The 26,925-nt window shown below is 39.2% G+C and overlaps 2 protein-coding genes across 3 annotated transcripts in view; one reads left to right on the top strand and one right to left on the bottom strand.

Moving 5' to 3' along the window:
• The window catches only part of abcg8 (ATP-binding cassette, sub-family G (WHITE), member 8), a 37,017-nt gene extending 22,928 nt beyond the window's left edge, over positions 1 to 14,089 (bottom strand). For both annotated transcript variants that reach the window (XM_061965288.2, XM_061965298.2), the window contains exons 1-12: positions 13,608 to 14,089; positions 12,521 to 12,625; positions 12,297 to 12,444; positions 11,134 to 11,372; positions 8,708 to 8,840; positions 8,360 to 8,629; positions 8,132 to 8,282; positions 5,204 to 5,305; positions 4,942 to 5,141; positions 1,522 to 1,598; positions 1,158 to 1,425; positions 873 to 1,000 (exon numbers count right to left, since the gene is read on the bottom strand). In XM_061965288.2, the coding sequence (XP_061821272.1) occupies positions 873 to 1,000; positions 1,158 to 1,425; positions 1,522 to 1,598; positions 4,942 to 5,141; positions 5,204 to 5,305; positions 8,132 to 8,282; positions 8,360 to 8,629; positions 8,708 to 8,840; positions 11,134 to 11,372; positions 12,297 to 12,444; positions 12,521 to 12,625; positions 13,608 to 13,655 (1,869 nt within the window). In that variant the 5' untranslated portion in view covers positions 13,656 to 14,089. The remainder of the gene's footprint in view (positions 1 to 872; positions 1,001 to 1,157; positions 1,426 to 1,521; positions 1,599 to 4,941; positions 5,142 to 5,203; positions 5,306 to 8,131; positions 8,283 to 8,359; positions 8,630 to 8,707; positions 8,841 to 11,133; positions 11,373 to 12,296; positions 12,445 to 12,520; positions 12,626 to 13,607) is intronic.
• Positions 13,768 to 26,790, top strand: abcg5 (ATP-binding cassette, sub-family G (WHITE), member 5). The gene is made up of 14 exons (XM_061965312.2): positions 13,768 to 14,164; positions 16,527 to 16,648; positions 18,507 to 18,643; positions 19,228 to 19,326; positions 20,938 to 21,070; positions 21,536 to 21,675; positions 22,078 to 22,207; positions 22,285 to 22,498; positions 22,575 to 22,780; positions 24,142 to 24,280; positions 25,369 to 25,442; positions 25,522 to 25,633; positions 25,702 to 25,814; positions 25,889 to 26,790. Exons 1-14 carry the CDS (start codon positions 14,007 to 14,009, stop codon positions 26,071 to 26,073), a joined length of 1,962 nt encoding a protein of 653 aa, XP_061821296.2. The 5' UTR covers positions 13,768 to 14,006; the 3' UTR covers positions 26,074 to 26,790.
• The last annotated feature ends 135 nt before the right edge of the window (positions 26,791 to 26,925 follow it).

Here is a 26,925-nt window from a genome sequence, read left to right as displayed (position 1 = left end):
TTTGTATCAGTCCATCTTAGATGAGCTCAGGCCCAGCGAAGCCGACGGCGTTTCTGGGTGTTGTTGCTAAACGGTTTTCGCCTTGCATAGGTGAGTTTTAACTTGCACTTACAGACTGTAGTTACTGACAGCGGGTTTCTGAAGTGTTCCTGAGCCCATGTGGTGATATCCTTTACACACTGATGTCACTTGTTGATGCAGTACAGCCTGAGGGATCAAAGGTCACGGGCTTAGCTGCTTACGTGCAATGATTTCTCCAGATCCTCTGAACCCTTTGATGATATTACGGACCGTAGATGGTGAAATCCCTAAATTCCTTGCAATAGCTGGTTGAGAAAGGTTTTTTTTAAACTGTCCAACAATTTGCTCACGCATTTGTTGACAAAGTGGTGACCCTCGCCCCATCCTTGTTTGTGAATGACTGAGCATTTCATGGAATCTAGTTTTATACCCAATCATGGCACCCACCTGTTCCCAATTTGCCTGTTCACCTGTGGGATGTTCCAAATAAGTGTTTGATGAGCATTCCTCAACTTTATCAGTATTTATTGCCACCTTTCCCAACTTCTTTGTCACGTGTTGCTGGCATCAAATTCTAAAGTAAATGATTATTTGCAAAAGAAAATGTTTATCGGTTTGAACATCAAATATGTTGTCTTTGTAGCATATTCAACTGAATATGGGTTGAAAATGATTTGTAAATCATTGTATTCCGTTTATATTTACATCTAACACAATTTCCCAACTCATATGGAAACGGGGTTTGTATATATATATACATACATACATGTATGTATGTATATGTGTGTGTGTGTATGTGTGTATGTAATATTTTGTATGCAGTGTTAAAAACAATTATTGTGTATACTCACATGTATTCCGTCCACGTTGAGGGTGAAGTTCCCGATGGTGACAGGATATTTGTTCCCTTTAAACTGCACCTTGAGCAGCCCCTCAAAGCCCCACCTCATGAAGGAAGCGTGTGACAGCCAGGAGGCGACTGCACAGGTAACCCATGATGCCGTCACACACACACACACACACACACACACACACACACACACACACACACACACACACACACACACACACACACACACACACACACACATTAAAGTACCATCGCTGGGCATCGTCTTCTTCCACCCCGCACTCACCCAGCCACATGTTCTCCAGGCTGATGACGAAGCCTCCAGTCAGGTAGAAGACGGTGAAGAGGGCGTTGCCCATGAAGGCGGAGGTCTGCAGGGTGGGCAGCGCAGCGGCCACAAAGAGCGCCATGGAGCGGCTGCAGTACACCATCAGCCACACCAGCAGGAAGTTGAGCAGGAAGCGCAGCGTCGCCTCGTTAAGGCCCGCCAGCCAGTAGATGGGCAGCGCGTAGACCAAGGTGAAGACGCAGTGCTCAGGTAACTCACCCAGCACCTACGCACACGTTATATGATGACATCACTATTATTATACAGTGCAAGTCCAGCATGGCGCCCTCTAGTGGTGATTCTGTGTGCTTACATGACGTACCTTGGCAAAGAAGTAAGAGGTGACAGAGTACATGCCGTCCTCCAGCTCATGATACAACATCGCTCGCTCCGTGTGACCTTTAGATGACATTTTTACTACAAATTAGTCAACCAAATGCTAAATAAATGTATTTTACATAGAACATAACATGCTGCCTTTTTGCAGACAGTTATTTGTAATCCATCAATCCATCCCTTTTCTACTGCTTGTCCCCGTTCGGGGTGTAATAATGAAATATAAGTATGATATAATCCAAGCAAAAACAAAACAACTTTTTTTATTTACTTTTGATGATTTATTGAAAACAAAATCTTATCACTCAGTTTGTCAAATGTTCTAAATAAATATTAATTTGCGTAATATTTGTATTACTTGAAACTAGAGATGTCCGATAATAGCTTTTTTGCTGATATCCGATATTCCGATATTGTCCAACTCTTAATTACCGATTCTGATTTCAACCGATACCGATATATACAGTCGTGGGATTAACACATTATTATTCCTAATTTTGTTGTGATGCCCCGCTGGATGAATTAAACAATGTAACAAGCTTTTCCAAAATAAATCACCTCAAGTTATGGAAAAAAATGCCAACATGGCACTGCCATATTTATTATTGAAGTCACAAAGTGCATTATTTTTTTTAACATGCCTCAAAACAGCAGCTTGGAATTTGGGACATGCTCTCCCTGAGAGAGCATGAGGAGGTTGAGGTGGGCGGGGTTGAGGTGGGGGTAGGGGGTAGCGGTGGGGTGCATATCGTAGCGTCCCGGAAGAGTTAGTGCTGCAAGGGGTTCTGGGTATTTGTTCTGTTGTGTTACGGTGCGGATGTTCTCCCGAAATGTGTTTGTCATTCTTGTTTGGTGTGGGTTCACAGTGTGGCGCATATTTGTAACATTGTTAAAGTTGTTTATACGGCCACCCTCAGTGTGACCTGTATGACTATGTATTCACTTGTGTGTGTGAAAAGCCGTAGGTATTATGTGATTGGGCCGGCATGCAAAGGCAGTGCCTTTAAGGATAATAGGCGCTCTGTACTCCTCCCTACGTCCGTGTACACAACGGCGTTTAAAAAGTCATACATTTTACTTTTTGAAACCGATACCGATAATTTTGAAACCAAAATTATTTCCAATATTACATTTTAAAGCATTTATCGGTCGATAATATCGGCAGTCCGATATTATCGGACATCTCTACTTGAAACTGCTGTTGCCCTTTGAGACACTTGTGATTTAGGGCTATATAAATAAACATTGATTGATTGATTGATTGATTGATTCCTAATAGAGGTTGTAAACCCAAAACTCAACTTCTGAAATGAATATATAACTCAAATAATGTTTTTATATTGATATAAATATATTTTATAAATATAATTGATATTGTTTTTCTTTTTTTTACACATCTTGTTAGATTTTTACAAAAAGTATTATCTATAATTTGTATTTTAATAGTTTTTTGATCATTATTTTTGAATTATTTTATTCTATTATCATGCTTGTATTTTTTGTTGTTCAAACATTTTTGTATCCGTTTAATTGTAGAGTTGCATAAAACTTATTTGAGTGCAACTCTCCAATTAAGTATATCAAATTTGTCTAATTGTATACATTTTTAATTGTTGTTCATTTGAGCATCCATCCATTTTCTACCGCTTATTCCCTTCGGGATCGCGGGGGGCGCTGGAGCCTATCTCAGCTACAATCGGGCGGAAGGCGGCGTACACTCTGGACAAGTCGCCACCTCATCACAGGGCCAACGCAGATAGACAGACAACATTCACACTCACATTCACACACTAGGGCCAATTTAGTGTTGCCAATCAACCTATCCCCAGGTGCATGTCTTTGGAGGTGGGAGGAAGTACCCGGAGGGAACCCATGCAGTCACGGGGAGAACATGCAAACTCCACACAGAAACATCCCGGGCGCAGGATCGAACCCAGGACCTTCGTATTGTGAGGCAGACGCACTAACCCCTCTTCTACCGTGCTGCCCATTTGAGCATTACTCTGACAATTGTATTATCATACCAAACTTGTTTTTTTTGTTTTTTTGATAATTGCATTAAATTTTAACCCTAACAATCATACTGTTGATTAAAATGCATTTCAAAATTATTATTATATTAATATTTTTGATAAAACAGAGTCAATATTTTTACTTTCATTAATTGGTTACATGGCAGCACGGTGGAAGAGGGGTTAGTGCATCTGCCTCACAATACGAAGGTCCTGAGTAGTCTTGGGTTCAATCCCGGGCTCGGGATCTTTCTGTGTGGAGTTTGCATGTTCTCCCCGTGACTGCGTGGGTTCCCTCCGGGTACTCCGGCTTCCTCCCACCTCCAAAGACATGCACCTGGGGATAGGTTGATTGGCAACACTAAATTGGCCCTAGTGTGTGAATGTTGTCTGTCTATCTGTGTTGGCCCTGCGATGAGGTGGCGACTTGTCCAGGGTGTACCCCGCCTTCTGCCTGATTGCAGCTGAGATAGGCTCCAGCGACCCCAAAGGGAATAAGCGGTAGAAAATGGATGGATGGATAATTGGTTACATTATTTATGCATTTATTGTTTTACAAATATTTTTACCTTTAAAAATATTTTTTGTTTCAAACTTATAATTTTGGGATAATCATTTGCATTTTTTTTAACATTGTTTTTGGTAAATTTGTATTATGTAAAAACTTGTATTTTAATACTTTAGATAATAATGTTTTTATCCATCAGTTCAAAGACAAATATACTGTATATATATATATATATATATATATATATATTTATGTATATATATATATATATATATATATATATATATTTATGTATATATATATATATATATATATATATATATATACAGTAATAACAAATATTAGTTTGGTAATATTTTGGTTACCATAGTAATTAGTCATATGAAAGTGACTAAATATGAGAACCGGCACAGTTAAACTACAACAATAAACATCAATGAATGACAGTATTTATTAAAAACTAGTATTATTCTTAGATACCGGTAAGTATCTTTTATTAGCTGCTATTAAATGGATTACACTTGTACTTTTCTAACTACATTACCGACTAATGACGCAGCATCAGGAGCAACTGGGGGTTGCTCAAGGATACTTCAACATGGTCACAAGGGGACTGAGGATCAAACCCGCAATCACTCTACCACGTGAGCCATGCTATGAGAGTGCAATGGTGTTCCAAATGAAGTGTCCAGTGGGTTCATGTTGGACTTTGACTTCACTCGGACGTGCTGAACCATCATAACTCTGACTGGCACAATCTGTGCAGTTAATCAAAAGTCAACCTTGTGATTGGCTGTCATAAAAAGTTCCAAAACGATCATTGATAACTTCTATCGATTCCAACACTCGGTGACCTTGACCGAAGACACAAAAATTGTGCGCTCACATTTGGCGATGACGTCCAGCACCACGGCGAAGGGCGTGAGCGCTCCGATCATGTAGAGCAGGGACACCGTGTCCTGAATGGACAGACGCTGCTCGCCTGCGCCGTAGTAGAGACAACCCACCAGTAGAGACATGAGCAGGGCCTCCAGACCGTGGACCAGCAGGGTGACCAGGTCTCTGTAGTCGTTGTACATGTGACGCCTACAAGATGCAGGAGGACACCGTAGACAACAACGAGGACCTTCGTGTGTTTGTGTCCTCACCTGATGAGGATGGTGAACTGCTGGAGTCTGCCGGGTAGACGCTCTTGTTGCTTGGCGATGATGATGGCATCTTCTTCTTCCTCCGCCGCCATGTCAGGGCAACTGAAAATGAAAAACCAGTCAATAACATAGAAACCAGGATATAGACACATCCCCACAGGTGCCCTATGATGTAAAAGTGACTTTTAATCATGGTTTACAGGTAGTATGTAGAGGCTTGGCTACACATCTTAAACTAAAGCTCCTCGAATTAGCCGTTAGGATTAGGGTTAGGGTTAGAGAGCCATGAGTCTGATTGTTTGGTTTTTCTTCAGCCAATAAGCTAACCTTACGTCATGTTGCTGGTAAAATGTGAATGTAATGTTATCATTAGGGGTGTCAATCTATGAGCTCCGAATCTGATTCTGATTCCTCGCTTGACAATTTGATACAGAATTAGTTCAACACGATTGTTGATTCTTGCAATGAATTATTATTTGATATACTAATTATAATGAAGCTTTTTCAAAACAGGATACAGGTTAGAAAAGCTCCTGCTGGTTGCTTATGTATATATATGTGTGTATGTATATATATATATATATATATATATATATATATATATATATATATATATATATATATATATATACAAACCCCGTTTCCATATGAGTTGGGAAATTGTGTTAGATGTAAATATAAACGGAATACAATGATTTGCAAATCATTTTCAACCCATATTCAGTTGAATATGCTACAAAGACAACATATTTGATGTTCAAACTGATAAAACCTTTTTTTTTTTTTTGCAAATAATCATTTACTTTATAATTTGATGCCAGCAACACGTGACAAAGAAGTTGGAAAAGGTGGCAATAAATACTGATAAAGTTGAGGAATGCTCATCAAACACTTATTTGGAACATCCCACAGGTGAACAGGTGGGTGCCATGATTGGGTATAAAAGTAGATTCCATGAAATGCTCAGTCATTCGAGGGTCACCACTTTGTCAACAAATGTGTGAGCAAATTGTTGAACAGTTTAAGAAAAACCTTTCTCAACCAGCTATTGCAAGGAATTTAGGGATTTCACCATCTACGGTCCGTAATATCATCAAAGGGTTCAGAGAATCTGGAGAAATCACTGCACGTAAGCAACTAAGCCCGTGACTTTTGATCCCTCAGGCTGTACTGCATCAACAAGCGACATCAGTGTGTAAAGGATATCACCACATGGGCTCAGAAACACTTCAGAAACCCACTGTCAGTAACTACAGTTGGTCGCTACATCTGTAAGTGCAAGTTAAAACTCTCCTATGCAAGGCGAAAACCGTTTATCAACAACACCCTAAGATGGTTCTGTACACCCTAAGATGGACTGATACAAAGTGGAAAAGTGTTCTGTAGTCTGACGAGTTCACATTTGAAATAGTTTTTGGAAACTGTGGACATTGTGTCCTCCGGAACAAAGAGGAAAATAACCATCCGGACTTTTATAGGCGCAAAGTTTAAAAGCCAGCATCTGTGATGGTATGGGGGTGTATGAGTGCCCAAGGCATGGGTAACTTACACATCTGTGAAGGCACCATTAATGCTGAAAGGTATATACAGGTTTTGGAGCAACATATGTTGCAATCCAAGCAATGTTATCATGGACACCCCTGCTTATTTCAGCAAGACAATGCCAAGCCACATGTTACAACAGCGTGGCTTCGTAGTAAAAGAGTGTGGGTACTAAACTGGCCTGCCTGTAGTCTAGACCTGTCTCCGATTGAAAATGTGTGGTGCATTATGAAGCCTAAACTACCACAACGGAGACACCGGATTTTTGAACAACTTAAGCTGTACATCAAGCAAGAATCGGAAATAATTCCACCTAGAAAGCTTCAAAAATTGGTCTTTTCAGTTCCCAAAGTTTACTGAATGTTGTTAAAAGGAAAGGCCATGTAACACAGTGGTAAAAATGCCCCTGTGCCAACTTTTTTGCCATTAAATTCAACGTTAATGATTATTTGCAAAAAAAAAATTAAGTTATAATCGACATACCAAACAATATACTACGAGAATCAGCTTGAATCAAGAATGGATTCTGAATTGAATCGTCACCCCAAAAATCGGAATCGAACTAAATTGTAAGTGTCACATCCCTACTAACAACTGTGTTTATTTACAAACTAGCTAAATCTCTTCTGAACTGAAGACTTGTGATTTGTGTCTTTAGTAACAGTGGTATGAACTCGTTTTGTGCGACCTGTGAGTACAATGACGTAAAGCAGGCTTCGCTACACATCCTAAAATCAAGCATGACGCTCTGCAAACCATCCATCGGTTAGCAAATATGCTAACCTAAGATAATGTTGCCATTAAAATGTGAGCGTGAAATTAGCACTCTTGCGTAAATAGCTAAGCTAGTGTCGCTAAGGTTTGACTTACATGTAGCTACGGTAGACTTTAGAAGCGCATATTCCTTAAAATGTTTGGCTGAATTGGAAATTGTAAGATCTCCGCCTTATTTAACGCCGGTGGTTACAAAAATCGATTACATCCGAATCAGGCTTCACCACACATCCTAAAATCAAGCCTGTAGCTCTGCAAACCATCCATGAATTGATTAACGTGGACCCCGACTTAAACAAGTTGAAAATGTTATTTGGGTGTTACCATTTAGTGGTGAATTATACAGGAATATGTACTGTACTGTGCAATCTACTAATAAAAGTTTCAATCAATTCAATCAAAAAACATTGGTCAGCTACATATTGTGGTTTTGTTTTCTTCAGCAGATATGCAAACTTAACACAATGTTTCTGTTAACATGAGTGTAAAGTTAGCATGTAGCTAACATAGCTATGCTAGTGTCGCTAACGTTTATGGCGTTCTGTGCCACTTCGTTGTTGTACGTGATTATGGCTAATATTGGTCCTATGATGCTGAAGTGGGAGAGGACACCTGTCAGTGAGCGTTGGACACGTGCTGCTCTTCCACATGTGGTCATCAGTGTCTCGGACTTTGTCCATAAAGTGCTGTGCCAACACTCTGGCTCGCTCCAAACACTCAGCCTCCTGTTCTGGACTACGCCGGTCTACGCTGATCAGGTCCACTAAGCACAAAGATCAGGAATCTTGAGAGGACATCTCCTAAGTTGAGATGTAGAAAAAAATCTGACTGCAAGTGTACCGTAAAAGTCAGACGGGTTGCAGTATCGTGGGCACGGGTATCCCAGCGCCGTGAAGTACGGCACCATGTCCCGGGCGGCGCCGCAGTAGACGGCCGAGCCGGACGAGAGCAGGACGACCAGGTCGAAGAGCTGGAAGATGTCCGAGCGAGGCTGGTGGACGGACAGCAGCACCAGGCGGTTTCCCCGAGCCAGGCGGGACAGCGTGATCACCAGATTGTGGGCCGTGAAGCTGTCCAGACCCGACGTGGGCTCGTCCAGAATCAGAATCCCTGAAAAATAACATCAGAAGACAGGTTTGGGATGCGTCTAATTGCTGGAACGTTGTCCTGCAGAGATGTGTCTCTCACCAGGGTTCCAGAGGAGTTGGACCGCGATGCTGACCCGCCTCCGCTCCCCTCCAGAGACCCCCCGTACGTAGTCGTTACCCACCCTGGTGTGGGCACACTGTCTCAGACGCAACTCTGCGATGACGTCGTCCACCTGTGAACACCAAGACACCTGCTCACACATGGATGGACCCGTAGATGTCAAAATGCTACCAGATACAGGATCTTTGACTTGGCTTTTTGCAGTTAAAGCATACAAAAATGCATAAAAACAGCACCCATGCTCCTGTCATATAACATTTTTATATTTTTACAGTTGGTCCTAAAAAATAGCAGAGCGCTTCTGTCTAATAGAGGATCTTTGACTAGCGTTTTTACAGTAAAGTCCTAGAGAACCGCTCCTATCCGGTAGGGGACCCTTGACAAGTGTTTTTTGCAGTAGGTCCTAAAAAAACAGCATTGCACTCCTCTGTCGTATACAATATATTTGACTATACTTTTTGCAGTAACTCTTTAAAAAAATAGAAAAGTGCTTGTGTCTTAGAGAGGATCTTTGACTAGCGTTTTTGCAGGAATGTCCTAAAAAAACGCAGAGCGCTCTTGTCTTATAGAGGATCCTTGACCAGTGTTTCTGTTGCATGTTCTCAAAAACAGCAGCGCACTAGGATCTTTGACTCGCATTTTGTCAGTCTTCAAAAGCAGCATTGTGCTCCTGTCATATAGAGTTCTTTGACTATGGTTTTTGCAGTTAAATCTAAAAAAAGACTCCTGTCGTATAAAGATTCTGAAACACATTTTTTGCAGTAAAGTCTTAAAAAAACTGCACAGTGCTGCCCTGTCTTATGGAAGATCTGTGACTATGTTTTTTTGTTTTTTTTACAGTAGGTCCTAAAATAGCAGCAGAGCACTTCTGCCATATAGAGGATCTTTGATTAGCATTTTTGCAGTAATGTCCTAAAAAAAAAATCTGCAGAGCGCTTCGGTCCTATACAGGGTCCTTGACAAGTGTTTTGCTGTAGTTCCTCAAAAACAGCAGAGCACTCCTGTCACATAGAGGATCTTTGACTTGCGTTTTGGCAGTAGAGTCTTAAAAAACAGCATTGCGCTCTTGTCATATAGGAGATCTTTGACTATGTTTTTTGCAGTAGGTTTTTAAAATAGCAAAGCACTCTTTGTTATATAGAGCAGTGGTCCCCAACCACCGGGCTGCGTCCCGGTACCGGTCCGTGGATCGATTGGTACCGGGCCGCACAATATATATGTATGTATATATGTATGTATATATATATATATATATATATATATATATATATATATTTATTTATTTTTTTTTTTTTTTATATATATTTTTTTTTTTTTTTAATTTATTTATTTTTTTAATTAAATCAACATAAAAAACACAAGATACAATTAGTGCAGCAACCCAAAAAACCTCCCTCCCCCATTTACACTCATTCGCACAAAAGGGTTGTTTCTTTCCGTTATTAATATTTATGGTTCCTACATTATATATCAATATAGATCAATACAGTCTGCAGGAATACAGTCTGTAAGCACACATGATTGTATTTTTTTATGACAAAAAAAAAAAAAAAAAAAATTCCCAAAGATTTTTGCAGCTGGTCCTCAAAAGCAGAAGAACACTTTTGTCGAATAGAAAATCTTAAAATCTTTGAGTAAAATTTTTGCGATAAAGTCAGAAAAAAACGACACTGCGCTCCTATCATACAAAGGATCTTTGATTAGGGTACCACATACAGGATATTAGACTAGTGTTATTGCCTTAAAGTGCTAAACATCAGCATTGTGCTGCTGTCATATAGAAGACATTTGACTATAATTTTTGCAATCTGTCTTTTAAAATAGCAGAGCACTCCTGTCACATAGGAAATATTTGACTGCAGTTGAAGTTAAAAAAAAAAAAAAAACAGCGGCACACTGCTGCATTATAGAGGATCTTGATTAGGGTTTTCCAGTGAAGTCCTACAGCATCACACTCGTGTCTTATATAGAATCTTTGACAAGATCTTCTTTTTGTTTTTTGTTGTACAGAGAATATTTTATACTTGTGTTTTGTTTACTTTTGTGTCATTATAAACAGCAAAGAGCTCTTGTCATATAGAGGATCTTTGAATCACCTTTTTGCAGTAGATCCCAAGAACAAGTAGAATGGTCTTGTCATATAGAAGATCTTAGACTGATTGTTGCAGTAAAGTCCTAAAACCCAGCAGAGCTGCCATACAGTAGTGTGTACATTATCTATATCCTGTTTATTGTCACATGTGGGGGTGGAGCCTATTCCTGGTAAACTAGAACAAAAGGTGTACCCGACTTTGTCAGTCGGCAAAGTGAAGCACTACACTGTCCTAACAGAAGAGTATAATCTTTGTCAGCGAATCATGAACTGATCAAGCTAGTTATGGAGGATTCGGTTGTTTCCACGTTACCCTCTGGTCCCGCTGGGTCTGTGTGAAGTGCGTGGGCAGTCTCAGTTTGGCCACAAAGGCGAGGGTCTCGCGTACGGTGAGGTGAGGAAGAAGGCGGTCGTCCTGCCGCACGTGCGCGATGCTCTTCTTCACCAGCTGGGCCGTGTTGGGTCGACCGTTGATCAGAATTTGGCCAGAGGTGACGGCGCCGCCTTCGTCTCGACACGTGATGATGTCCAACAAGGACGTTTTACCGCAGCCTGCATGACAGTGTGAATAGTTTCTGCTGAACTCTTTAATGTTTTCTGGTAGTTTCACAGATAAAATGCAAGGCACTATTTGGTACACCTGCACAGTCATCCAATACTAATATCATAATAATAATCAAAGTAATAGTTTCAGTTTGAATAAAATGACCTTTTTATTGTCATTTTCCAAGCAGCATACAATACAATACAACTTTCAGGCATGTTATTGATTTATGATTGTGATTTAAATACTGTACAGACTACAGTGTTGGTTGAATTGTGTTGTGGATTTTATGAATAGCTTTTTTAGTATTTTACATTATTTTAATACATGGTCAGAGTAAACAAAACTAACAAATACATGAATGAACAATTACCATGAATTAATTTACGTGGACCCCGACTTAAACAAGTTGAAAAACTTATCCGGGTGTTACCATTTAGTGGTCAATTGTACGGAATATGTACTGTACTGTGCAATCCACTAATAAAAGTTTCAATCAATCAATCAATCAATCAAATAAGAGAAATGTAATGGCAAATTAAATATAACTACTGGTATAAATTTTTTCTAGGAATTTGTTTTCCAATAGTAGAATGTTTCCTTAAACAATTTTAGGCCTTAGAAAATACTGTACAAATTACAAACAACGTAACAAATAAATACATAGAAATATTTATGTTATATTTATTTTTAACAATTGGAAACATTCAAAGTGTATTAAATATTTAGGGTTAAAATAGGCATATTATTTTACATAATTATTATTATTTTTACATGGTTGTGCCTTGCGCATATATCTTGTATGAAAATGTTGCAATATTGGTTTTTCCTTTAAAAAAAGACAACATTTTAAAACAATGAGTTTGAATAAAAAAGGGTACAATTATTAAATTTTCATTGGCACAGATAAGTGTGTGTGAGTGTGTGTGTACCAGAACTTCCAATAATGGCCAACATCTGTCCACTGCACACACGCAGGCTGAGGTTGTTGATGGCTGTCTGCTTGTCTCCTTTAATCTCCCACGGCAACTTGAACTCTGACAGCCTCTCATACCACGGAATCTGAGCTGCTGTGTCCACCTACACTCACACAATTAGTACGGTAACAAGCAATGGTTGTGTGTGTGAGTGTGTATGTGTGTGTGTGTTTTGTCACCTCATAGTGCAGGTTGTTAACCTCCAGCTGGTTACAGTCACCAGAGTATGTAAAGTACAGACTGCTGTCCTCCTCTGAGGAGAACAATTGTGTGTCTGCATGCTGCTGCGGAAAAAACACACCCTTGGTTACAACATATTTGTGTTTCTGCACAATCAACAAATTAAAACTGAGCATTTTTGTTTTATAAATTAAATTTTTATCTTAGATTGTGCAGGATGTTATATGTGTTTTTATGTACCGGTAGTTGGTTGCCCTGAGTGAATCTTTGATGTAATACTGAAACATGTCCTCTAAAAACACAAATGTGCTGTAACTGTTTTATGACGATCTTATGATAATCCGAAGCATGTTTTTGCCCCCTTCTGTTTTTATTTGCGATTTATACACTGACATTATTCACCCCCCCAAAAAAATTCTAAATTTTTGCACCAAATTGTACATCTTAATAGATAGGTGTGAATGTGGTTATGATATTACACACAATACAACTAATACATATCTCCCCATTAGGTCACCAACCTAATTTCAATACATTGCCCCTAACTTTGCGGAAACACAAACCCCACTAATTACCAGGTATTATTTTAATTAGTTGAAACAATTCCTGGTAATCAAAGTTTAGGCTGTTTATGCACTGAGGAAATGTCAACAAATGTTATTAAAAACAAATACAAATGTGTAGATTTGTTTAGTCCCTACTTAAAATGGTGTAGTAATTAGTGAGGATAAGTATTTCCGCTAACTAACTTACTAATTAAAAGTGAAACTAGCCCCAAAGTAAAAAGTATTAAGATGAACAATTATTATTGTAAATTCATTCATAAACATAGGGGTACAATTATTTGTAGATATTTTTTAAGAAAGGTTTTTGTTGCACTCTGTTATTAGAAGATTGTTTATGCCGTGCTGTAAGTACTTAACTGTAACAAATAAATATATACACAGTAATAAATCAAATAAGGAAATATGACGGAACTAATAAATTAGTTTAAAAAAACTGTATAAATAGTTTGTGATTTTAAAATCAGTAATAATAATAAAAAAACAAGGAAATGGAGCAGTGAACATAGTGTCCACGACTGACCTGTGAGGATCCGTTGGCCTGAGTGAAGCTTCTGTCAGTGTCCACCATGTTGCAACATGTAGCTCAATGTTTGGCAGGTCAAAAGGTGAATGAACCTCTCATCCCCGCCGTTCTCTTCTTCTTGTCTTTAACGTCTACGCTTTTTCACTCCACAGGAACTACCTTTCTCACGCTCTTCCAAAGTCATGTTCTGCCATCCGTGCTGCGTTCGAGGACACGCGGCCAGTCGTTTTACTCGGCGTCCTGCCTTCTTTATACAAGCGTGGATCAAAGTTCCCTGCGATAAAGCGACCAGACTGCAGTGTGTTTATGGCGCTGCAGCTGTTAGATAGGTAGAGCACAGAGCGGACCAAAGACAACGGGGTCATATGGAAAGAAGGTTTGCAGCTGAATCGAGACATGAGCAGACTCTACTCAGTGCAGCTGGACCCGGCTGGCCCAGGGACTGAGGCCAAAGAGTCCTTCAAGTTTGTGTCCGAGGTGATGAGCGATGGAGGAGACGACAGGACGGAACCTCGCTGCTGTCTCAGTGTCAGCAAGATATCATACTCTGTCAGGTAAGACTCTCTAGAAAAATGTTCTATTCTGTCAGGTAACATTCTATAAACATATTCTACTCAGTCTGTTAACATTCTAGATTTATGTTCTTTATTCTCTCAGGTAACGCTCTCTAAAAATATATTTGTCAGGTAACATTCTAGATTTATGTTCTATTCCGTCAGATAACATTCGAGAAAGATTACCGACTCTGTCAGGCAACATTCTAGAATTATGTTCTACTGTCAGGTAACATTCTAGATTTATGTTCTATTCCGTCACATAACATTCGAGAAAAATTACCTACTCTGTCAGGTAACATTCAAGAATGATGTTGTATTCTGTCAGGTAACGTTCTAGAATGACATTGTATTCTGTCAGGTAACATTCTAAAATGATGTTGTATTCTGTCAGGTAACATTCTAGAATGATGTTGTATTCTGTCAGGTAACATTCTGCAATGATGTTGTATTCTGTCAGGTAACATTCTAGAATGATATTGTCTTCTTTCAGGTAACATTCTAGAATGATGTATTCTGTCAGGTAACATCCTAGAATGACGTATTCTGTCAGGTAACATTCTAGAATGATGTTGTATTCTGTCAGGTAACATTCTACAATGATGTTTTATTCTGTCAGGTACAATTCTAGAATGATGTTGTATTCTGTCAGGTAACATTCTACAATGATGTTGTATTCTGTCAGGTAACATTCTACAATGATGTTGTATTCTGTCAGGTAACATTCTAGAATGACGTTGTATACTGTCAGGTAACATTCTAGAATGGTGTTGTATTCTGTCAGGTAACATTCTACAATGATGTTGTATTCTGTCAGGTAACTTTCTAGAATGATGTTGTATTCTGTCAGGTAACATTCTACAATGATGTTGTATTCTGTCAGGTAACATTCTAGAATGATGTTGTATTCTGTCAGGTAACATTCTACAATGATGTTTTATTCTGTCAGGTAACATTCTAGAATGATGTTGTATTCTGTCAGGTAAAATTCTAGAATGATGTTGTATTCTGTCAGGTAACATTCTACAATGATGTTGTATTCTGTCAGGTAACATTCTACAATGATGTTGTATTCTGTCAGGTAACATTCTACAATGATGTTGTATTCTGTCAGGTAACATTCTAGAATGGTGTTGTATTCTGTCAGGTAACATTCTACAATGATGTTGTATTCTGTCAGGTAACATTCTAGAATGATATTGTATTCTTTCAGGTAACATTCTAGAATTATGTATTCTGTCAGGTAACATTCTAGAATGACGTATTCTGTCAGGTCACATTCTAGAATGATGTTGTATTCTGTCAGGTAACGTTCTACAATGATGTTGTATTCTGTCAGGTAACATTCTTGAATTATGTTGTATTCTGTCAGGTAACATTCTAGAATTATGTTCTACTCTGTCAGGTAACATTCTAGAATGGTGTTGTATTCTGTCAGGTAACATTCTACAATGATGTTGTATTCTGTCAGTTAACATTCTAGAATGATGTTGTATTCTGTCAGGTAACATTCTAGAATGATGCTGTATTCTGTCAGGTAACATTCTTGAATTATGTTGTATTCTGTCAGGTAACATTCTAGAATGATGTTGTATTCTGTCAGGTAACGTTCTACAATGATGTTGTATTCTGTCAGGTAACATTCTTGAATTATGTTGTATTCTGTCAGGTAACATTCTAGAATTATGTTCTACTCTGTCGGGTACCATTCTACACTGTTATATTATGTCAGGTTAGACACTATAAAGCTTACCTACTCTATCAGGGGACATTCTAGAATTATGTTCTATTCTGTCAGGTAACGCTCAAGAAATATATCTTATTCCGTCAGATAACATTCTAGAATGATGTTCTATTCTTTTAGGTAACACTCGAGAAAGATATTTTACTCTGTCATGTAACATTGTAGAAAACTGTCTTACTATGTCAGGTAACATTCTAGAACTATGTTCTATTCTGTAAGGTGGCGTGCTAGAATGACGTTGTACTCTGTCAGGTAACGCTCAGACCTAACCCCTATTTGTAACACCAGTTCTAGTTCTAAACCTACCCCTGGATTTAACCCGAGTTGTAACCTATTGCAAGTACTCGAGACCTTGTTTTACTGTAATTCTAAACCTCGTGGTGCCTGGGTCTAAGTTCTACGGTCCTAACTAAAGAATTAACCACTATTATCGTTGAGCTTTGGCAGAGGTTTGCACCATACAGAGGGCATGTCTTTCCTAAAATATCCTGATGTTGACAAATATTTCAAGTGCTGTAGTATTTTTTCTAGTACTCTGTCAATTATATAAAGAGAACAGTGGACATATAGACCTGCTAACTTTTGGCATGTGTAATGTGAAATGTGTGTGTGTTGCAGCGAGCGTGTGGGGCCCTGGTGGAACTTGCCCTCCTACAGGAAGCGATGGACTCGTCAGATCCTTAACGACGTCTCCTTCCATGTGGACAGCGGGCAGATTATGGGCATCCTGGGCAACTCCGGTTAGCTTAGAGTCTTTATTGTTGTTTCTGCTCATCTCACATGTTTGTGTTTGCTGGTTGCTTGGCAGAATTCCTGAGCACAACAAGGTGTATATTTCAGCCTTGCCCACTATGCTTTCCCTGGCAACATAACAATATAAACAGGGAGTTGAGTTCATTATTATAATGTAAGAGTCAAGGGACATGTTTTTTTCCTACATATTTCCTACATCTGTTAGATGTGGTGGGACATTTAAATATTTTCCCCATGTAAAAAAGTAATGTACTGTAAGATGTTACGGCCCCTTGTGGGAGCCTTGTAGGAATGGGCTCAGAGTGGAGGCCTGCTTGTTCTCTCTCCCTCTACCTTATGTGTGTTTGCAGGTCTCACAGCTGATTTGGCATAATCATCTGAAATGTTCAGTTCAGTTTCAATTTATTTCGAACATGCATACGATACAATGTAATGCATCACATATTTCCAGTTGTTTCATTATAGCACATCCGAAAAGGAGTAGGAAGAAGCTGATCTTATTTAATCCTACCCCTTTTCATACTATAGCAATTTTATCCTATTTCCTTGTTTTCTGTAACAGAACAGTGAATAAATAAATACTATACCATAGTAAGTAAACACATATTAAATACATTAATAATATTTGTCTCAATAAAAAAAAAAATTAAAAAAAGGTTCAAGATGTTCATCATAATTATTGTTCTGTGTACTTTGTGAACACTTGTAGTTTGAACAGTCTCTTAAACAGAATCATATTGGTGCTTTGTTTGATTTATTTGGTTAATCCATTCCATAATTTAATTCCACATACAGATATGCTAAAGGTTTTAAGTGTTGTACGAGCATACACATTTTTTAAATTAGATTTTTCTCTAAGGTTATATTTCTCCTCTTTTTTTGAGAAGAATTGTTGTACATTCTTGGTTAGCAGGTTATAGTTTGCTTTGTACATAATTTTAGCTGTTTGCAAATGCACCAAATTGTTGAATTTCAATATTTGTGATTCAATAAATAAAGGGTTTGTATGTTCTCTATATCCAACATTATGTATTATTCTAATTGATCTTTTTTGTAACACCGTTAGTGAATGAAGCGCACATTTGTAGTTGTTTCCCCATATTTCTACATAGATATGGTAAGACAAGTGAGCAGTAAAGAATATGAAGTGATTTTTGGTCTAGAACATGTTTTGCTCTATTAATTATTGACGTGTTTCTTGCTACTTTATGTTGTATATTTTTTATATGAGATTTCCAGTTAATTTTATCATCTAATATTACACCCAAATATGTGTTTTCTTTTACCATTTCAATGTCTACTCCGTCTATTTGTAATTGTGTTTGACTTTTTCTTCTACTGTTATCAAATAGCATTATTTTAGTTTTACTGAGATTCAAAGATAGTCTGTTTTTGTCAAACCATCTTTCTAATTTGTTCATTTTTTCTGTTATTATTTGTATTAGCTTTTGTTTTGTGTGTTCTCTCCTGAACAAAACGCAGTGTTTTATCTCCAAATAATACTAACTTTAAGTCCTTTGTAACTTTACAAATGTCATTTGTATAGAGATTGAACAATTTTAGTCCAAGGGTTATCGGATGGAAACAATCCCTGCTCTACTTCTGCTCTGCTCGGTCCTGCCTTGGCTGTTGGCTGGAGCCTGCTCCAGTCTCGTTTAGTACATTTATGTTAGCTTTCTTTTTTGTTTAGGATATTTTCTTTCGGTTAACCTCACTTTTGTGCACTTTTATCTTCAGTTTCGACTCCCTTGTGACATTGCGGCCCTAAGCCAGCCGTAACAAGTGGGGGCTCGTCCGGGATTGGAATCAACATAATATTCCCAAATGTGTGTGTCTATTATAAAGGTTCCGGAAAGACGACGTTGTTGGACGCCATCTCAGGGAGGATCGGAAACTCTGGGACACTGTCGGGTGAAGTATTTGTTAACGGGAGGAAACTAGCGACAGAGGAGTACCAGGATTGTTTCTCTTACGTGCTGCAGGTAATGCATTAACACTCACACCTATTTGGGTCAGCAAACGGAGGGTGTTTTGCAAAAGTCGTACCGCAGTGTGTACTTTGTGTGAAATTAACTTTGAGGTCCTCCATGGCCTCCTCATGCTCTTAATCTCTCAATGAGAGGTGCTCGAGTGTATCCAAAGCCTGAATTAGAAGAAAAAAACACTGTCTTAAAAAAGCCCATGCTTTCTTTTTGAATTATCTCCCTGCTCGCTGATAACGTGCACACACACACACACACACACACACACACACACACACACACACACACACACGCACGCACACACACACACACACGCACGTCTCCATCATCTCTCCATAAGCCTTGTCATTAACTTTGGCTGCTAAGCTGCAGATGAGCAGTAGATAGGAGCCGCTGATATTAAAGTCATTCACAAGAGAGACAGCAGAGAAGTGCACTTGGACCAATGAGTTAATTGAGGTTCAAGCTGTGTGTGTAAGTGTGTGTGTGTGTGTGGACTAAAGTTATTTTCAAGCAAAATCAATACATATATGGGCCTCTGATGGTCAATAATATTGTATTTGTCTTGTGTGTCCACCAACCAGAGTGACAACCTGCTGAGTTATCTGACAGTGGAGGAGACTTTGACCTACACTGCCCAGCTGGCTCTCAGAAAACACTCTGCTAAAGCCATACACAAAAAGGTGGGACTTCTTCAGACACATATATGTAGATGCCATAGAGATACTGTAAATGGACCCAATTTAACAGTCAAATACTGGTTTGAGTGTTCTACGCATGTATCCGTCCTTATGTATTAAGGATGGTATCTTGCTATATGAGACTCAGATTTAAACCCTGGTGCAAAAGTTTCACTTCATTCCATTTTATTTTGAATCTTTAAAAAGGTGCTGCCGATGAACAATGAAAAATGCTATTAAAAGCTATGTGTATGTAAAGCTTAAATTAAAAAACAGCGGCAGTATTGCACAACCTGAATCATGGTCCATGTTTATATTAAACAAAGTAAATGCATACAAATCTATTACTCAAACAAGACAGTATTGATATCAGCTGATTTAAAATGCTACCGTAGCGGACAAAAAAAAATGGTGTCAGACATTTTTTTTAAGATGAATTGCAATAAAACGTAAATAATAAAAGGATAATTTGAGACTGTTATTGCTTTCCAAGCCGGCCCATAATAACTACAATATGCCTTTTACGGGGATTGATAGCGTCAAATAACAAAATATACCACTTCAAGTTGCATACCTGCAAAGTAGGTTAGAAAAGCTAGCATGCTTATAACAGTTAGCAAATGTCAAGTACCAACGCACGAGTCAAAATTTAGGCAAGAAAAAGCTAAAATGCTAATGTTAGTATACTAGTGTTAACGTGCTAACAATTATCATATGTCAAATACCATCTTAAATGACCGTTGTGTATACCTGCAAAATTATCTAAAAATAATTTAGCATGCATAAAGTACCAAATTATATATATATATATGAAAATATAGCTAAAAAAGCTAGCATGCTATGTTAATATACTAATGTTAACATGTGTGAAGTACTAACTTATGACTTTAAGGTGTATACCTGTAAAATTTGCTAAAAAAGCTAGCATTCTAGTGTTAGTATGCTAACATGCTAATGTTAACATGCTAACAGTCAAGTACCAACTTTATGACTTTGAGGTATACACTGCAAAATTAGCTAAAAAGCTAGCATACTGATGTTAATATGCTAACATGGTAACAGATAACACGTGTCAAGCACAACTTATACGACTGATGTGTACATGCTAAAAATGTTGCAAAAAATAAGTTAGCATGATAACATGCTAACACGACTAAGGTGTATTGTGAACTTGGAACGCTTGGAATCAGTTGAGAAATGTGGAAGTCGTAACATTTTTGATAGAGAATAAATGTTACGAAAAATCTGGAAATTTTCGGATGTTGGAAAATTTGAAATCGATAGAACATTTAGGGAGAAGTAGGCACACAGTGGTATTGTAAAGTGGGAATCCCCGCCCAATTTTTTTTCAGGAACTAAAAAAATTGTTGGTTGGAATGTTCAGGATGAGTTGAACGTGTTAATGGTTTGAATCGGTTGAGATATGTAGGAGTTTAAAACTGCTGCTTCTCAGCATTCACATAATTATAATAATCATCAGGTGTAATTATGGCTTACACTGTGTCACGGAGGTCGTAATGTGTATTGATACAGTAATATGGACGATATTAAATACAATACTATTGGAAGTGATGACGAGCGACAACCACTCTGACCTTTAACCTCTGACCTCAGGTGTCAGCAGTGATGGCCGAGCTGAGTTTGAGTCACGTGGCCCACAGCGTCATCGGAGGCCGCATCTTCCCGGGAATCTCTGGAGGCGAGAGAAGGAGGGTCTCCATCGCCAGCCAGCTCCTACAGGACCCCCGTGAGTTCCTCTTCAAATCCTCCCCCAAAGACACACACCGTGCATCTCGTCAAATTCCCTGAAGACTTTCCAAAGTCACGTCCTTAGCATGGAGGAGAGCAATGAAAGTAGAGTCCAGCTTATCAAAGCACAATGAGAGCTCAGGGTTCTTTTATCAGAACTCCGCTGAGGATGAAGGTCTCCGTCCTCATTCAGGATTACAATGACCACACACACACACACACACACACACACACACACCGTTTTCATTTGCTGCCTCTCCAATCAAGCAGGAAATAAATTAATCTGACAATTAAACCTTAATTCCACGTGGCTTCCATCATGCAGAGAGACAATCTTTTAATTGTCCTAATTAGAGTCATGAAGTCAGGAAAAAGGAGGCACCGCTTATCTGCACAAAGTGAAAGTTTCTTAAAAAAAAAAAAACTTACAGTACATGTTGGATGGGCTATGACGTTATTGCAGGAGTGATCCTATTGGACGAGCCCACCACAGGCCTGGACAGCATGACGGCCAATCAGATCGTGGTGCTGCTGGCCGAGCTGGCCCGCAGGAACCGCATCGTCATCGTCACCATCCACCAACCTCGCTCCGAACTTTTCAGGGTAAGAAACAATAACTAATACAAATACATTGATAAATACATATTTAGGTAATTAAATAAAAATACTGTTAAATTCAAAATAAATAAATAATTAAAATAGGACTTTGTTCTTTCCAAAAATAATTTGAATTACACACCAAATGAAAAAATAGTCGCGAGTAGGTAATGCATTTTTGATGCCTTTAGTGCCAAATTTTCAGATTTTTGTTAAACCCCCAAAACTACACTTTTTTTTTATTTGGAAAAATGCTCTGGTTGAAATCTGTTTCATTTTTCAGTAAACAATGCATCTTAATAAGTCAAGCTTGTGCAGAATATGTATGGCTATAAAAGGCGAATACTGTGTATGATGTTTGGGCTTGTTGAAGGTCTGTGATGATTAAGTTGGTGTTTGTGTGTGTAGGTGTTCAGCAGGATTGCCGTGATGAGTCGTGGCGAGTTGGTCTTCTGTGGACAACCAGAGGAGATGGTGGACTTCTTCAGCCAGTGTGGATACGAGTGTCCCGAATACTGCAACCCCTTTGACATCTATGGTACTTGTCAGGTAGAGGTAAAAAAAATAAAAATAAAAAATAGAATGTCAGAGGTAAATGTTGTCCGTCTGTCTAAGTGGACTTCACTTCGGTGGACACACGTAGCAGCGAGCGCGAGGCGGCCACCTTCAACCGCATGCACGAGATCACATGCTCCTACCAGAGGTCGGCCATCTACAGGCACATGCTGGGGAAGATGATGCAGAGCCTGCAGAGGCACGACAAGGCCGCCATTCCTTTTAAGAGCAAAGAGTCGCCCAGCAGCGGCGTCAAGCTGGGCGTGCTGCTTAGGTTAGTCTGCAAGTGACGACGAGTGAAAGTGTCAAAGCAGTACGTGTAAATTATTATTATTTTATTTTTTTTATAGGCGGACTATGCGGAACCTGTCCAGAGACCGCATGGGGGTCCTCATGCGTCTGTCCCAGAACTTGATCTACGGCCTCTTTGTGGCCTTCTTCGTCATGCATCTCGACATGGACGTCGCCAAGGGAGCCGTGCAAGATCGCATCGGCATCATCTACCAGAGCGTCGGAGCCTCGCCATACACGGGAATGCTGAACGCCGTCGCTTTGTGTGAGTAGCTGCAGTGTCTGCACACATTGGGGCAGCATGGCGTAATTGGTAGAGCGCCCGTGTCAGAAACCTGAGGGTTGCAGGTTCGCTCCCCGCCTCTTACCATCCAAATCACGGCCGTTGTGTCCTTGGGCAGGACACTTCACCCTTGCCTCTGGTGCCGCTCACACTGGTGAATGAATGATGAATGATAGGTGGTGGTTGGAGGGGCCGTAGGCGCAAACTGGCAGCCACGCTTCCGTCAGTCTACCCCAGGGCAGCTGTGGCTACGAAAGTAGCTTACCACCACCAGGTGTGAATGAATGATGGGTTCTCACTTCTCTGTGAAGCGCTTTGAGTGTCTAGAAAAGCGCTATATAAATCTAATCCATTATTATTATTATTATTATATCAAACAGGGGAAAAATACTTCAAGACGTATTCCACTGTTGCTATGGATGACGGGAGGCGTGGCCTAAACTTCATTCAGAGTTCAGTGACCCCTGTGACCTAGAAAATGTACAGTTCCTAAACTGACGACTACGTTATCTGTGTGTTATACAAGTTGATGTGTGTGCATTTATGGCACTTTGCAGACAAACATTCACAGTTAGGACCTCGGGAAGGACAGCGAATAACAACTTCTTATCTCCACTAAATACAACTCACTTATGCTAGTTCCTTATTTATTTTATCCAGGATAACACACGTGCTGTGTTCTTAAAATAAATATCTATCTTTATTTTTAAGTCCACTCTCTTTTAAATAAATACTTTTTTTTCTAACAAAAATAGCGAGTCTCGCAACAACACGTTGTATATATATATTTACGGCCTTCCTTAATTTGTCAGTAATTAGGTTAACTGCAATTAATAATACATATCATGATTTCACAGTTATTTCATCGCATTCTTTAAAATTAAGCTTGCCTCACTATTTGCTAATCATGGCGCATTGCTTCACATTTTAATTGTTGCTGTCTTCAGTTAAATTTAAAAAAAGATACGTTTCTTAAATTTATAAAGTTTAAATCATCAAGACTAAGTTACTTAAATCAGTGTAAAATGTTTAAGGAAATAATTATTTGTTATATTTTATTTTCCAATGTTATAATTACCTTTCTTCACCAATGTCTGGGAGAAAGCTTGCCAAAATGTGGTTACTGGGTGACAAACAAAACCATTTTCATTGTTCATTATCTTGCTGACTTACTGTAGTGTACTTTTGAGCTGAAGATAGTAAAGATGAAATGTAAATGATAAGATGCCACATTTAACAAGTGGTAAAAAAAACTAAACATTGACCTTGAGAGTTTATGATTACAGCAATACAGTCAATACAGTGGTTAATATAAAATGTTGATACTTGTGTGCTTGTTGTAGTTCCTGCCCTGAGAGCCATCGGTGACCAGGAGAGTCAGGATGGACTGTACAGTAAATGGCAGATGTTCCTGGCCTACATCTTCCACATCCTGCCATTTAGTGTCGTCAGTGTCTTCATCTTCACTTCTTTTCTCTACTGGTAGGTTCTCTTAACACTGACTGATACTACAAATATCACAATGCATTAGCTGCTTATGTTGTGATTTGGCTAAGTACTCCCCACTCTTCTGTTAGTGGTACGGTCAATTAAGTTTAATGGTAGTATTATGATAAATAATGTGCCAAACCTTACACTAACTCTAACCATAAACCTAACACCAACCCTAAACGCCAACCCTAATCTGACCACAAACCCCAGCCCTAGTCCTAAAACTGACCTGACCCCCCAAAATGCAGCTGTGACCATAACACCAGTCCTAACACCAACTCAAGTGCCAACCCTAATCTGACTTTGTACTCCAGCCCTAGTTCTAACACCAACCCTAATCTGACGCCTGAACACTGGTCCTAACACCAACCTGAGAACCAACCCTAATTTGACGCCTCAACACTGGTCCTAACACCAACCTGAGAACCAACACTAATCTGACCCTGAACTCCAGCCCTAGTCCTAATACCAACCCCGAGTACCAATCCTAATCTGACCCTGTACTGCAGCCATAGTTCTAACACCACCCCTAATCTGACGCCTCAACACTGGTCCTAACACCAACCTGAGAACCAACACTAATCTGACCCTGAACTCCAGCCCTAGTCCTAATACCAACCCCGAGCATCAACCCTAATTTGACCCCGAACCCTAGCTCGAGTCCTAACTCCAAACACGAGCCTAACCCTAATCTGATTCTGAACCCCAGCTCTAACAACAACTCAAACACCAACCCTAATCTAACCCTGAAATCCAGCCAATGTCCTAATACCAACTGCAGCTCTAAATCTAGCCCCTAACACAGGTTCCAACACTAACCCCAAGGCTAGCCCTAACCTGAACGCAAACCCTAATTTGGCCCCATAGTCTAGCCCTAATACTGACATCATCCCCGACCCTAGATCCAATTCAAATGCCGACCCTAATCTGACCCTGAACCCCAGCCCAAATTCTAACCCCAACCCTTATTCAAAACACAGCCTCAGGCCTAACTCTAACATTACTGCCCCTAAGATTATATATATATATTTGTGTGCTTTTGTTAATTAAACGTAAAAAGTTAATTGTTTTCCTTTTAGGACTGTGGGGATGCACCCTGAGACTTGGCGCTTCCTCAGTTTTACTGCCGTGGTTATGGTTCCTCACATTATAGGTCAGCTGACCAGTAAAAATATGTACTTCGTGACTTTACCTCTAAATGTGATTTGTGGGATTTTTTTCACGTCTCCCAGGCGAGCTGCTGACTGTGGTTTTGTTGGGAGTGGTCCAAGACCCAAACATGGTGAACACTGGAGTGGCTCTGCTCAACATAGCAGGGATCTTAGTGGGCTCTGGTTTCCTACGGTACAAAAAATACTTTTAGGATTCATGCGTCAACTTCACATTGGAAATGCATATTTTTGTGTCAACAGAAGTATGGCGCAGATGCCGACTGTGTTCCAATGGCTGAGCTACTTGACGTTCCAGAAGTACAGCTGTGAGCTCCTCATCGTCACAGAGTTTCACGATCTTCACTTCACATGCAGTGAGCTCTTCTCTATATGGATGACACTTTTAAGACATGCAAGATACACAGTAGCTGCTCCTTCTTCTTCTTAGATCATTCCAGACCTTTCCCAGGAGACTGTCTCATCACTCAAGGCAATCAGATCATCGATGAAGGCTACCCTGGGGCTCTGTCCCGCTACACTCTGGACTTTGTCCTGCTGTACACCTTCCTTCCTGCACTGCTACTGCTGGGCATGGTCAGCTTCAAGATCAGAGACAGACTGGTGCTCCACTGACCCCTTCTTTTAACAGCACTGGACATAACTGTAGGTACCCCTGCCTGATCTAAAAAAAAAATCTGCATTCACAAAGATATGAATTAATGTGGTTGTGTACATGTCTCATTTGCACTAACATAATTTCTTCTGTAAATAATACAAGCATAAGTGAATGTTTTTGAACCCTCAGAAATGACTGTTGCAATTTATAAACAAATACAAATGTAACTGTAAAGGTTTATTCTTCAATATACAGTACAGTACTTACAGTGTGCTAAAAAGGTACACAAAAGTAATACTAATACATGTTTTTTATAAATATATATATATATATATATATATATATATATATATATATATATATATATATATTATATAGCATATGTCATAATAGTGTTAGATTGTTTGCCTTTGAAAACCACTAAACCCCCAATTTGTTTTTTGTGTGTCACTTTTGTGTAGCGTATATGCTCTAATCATCAGCCAGGGTGTTTATTTATTCAAATTAGCTAAAATTGAAGCATAAAACGTTAGCATGCTAACAAGAGAACGTCTAACATACATTTCAGAGGGCGCCAAGAAACAAAATCCATTACCATACGGCTAAAACATAAAACATTTGCTAAATTGCTAGCATGTTAAATTTAGCATGTCAACATATGAAGAGCTACCATACTTTCAAAATGGCGCCAAGTAACGAAATCCACAATTACGAGGTTAAAATGTACAAAATTAGCGTAAATGTTATTGTAAACATGTGAACAGCTAGCAAACTTCTAAGATGGCGCTATGTGGCAAAATGTAGTTTTCGGAACCACAAAGTGATGTCGCACAACACAGCAGCAACAGAACCAATGTTGTAGTAGCGGT

The sequence above is a fragment of the Nerophis lumbriciformis genome, linkage group LG02 (assembly GCF_033978685.3).
Source record: "Nerophis lumbriciformis linkage group LG02, RoL_Nlum_v2.1, whole genome shotgun sequence".
NCBI classification, from domain to species: domain Eukaryota; kingdom Metazoa; phylum Chordata; class Actinopteri; order Syngnathiformes; family Syngnathidae; genus Nerophis; species Nerophis lumbriciformis.
This window is presented reverse-complemented; position numbering and strand designations above follow the sequence as displayed.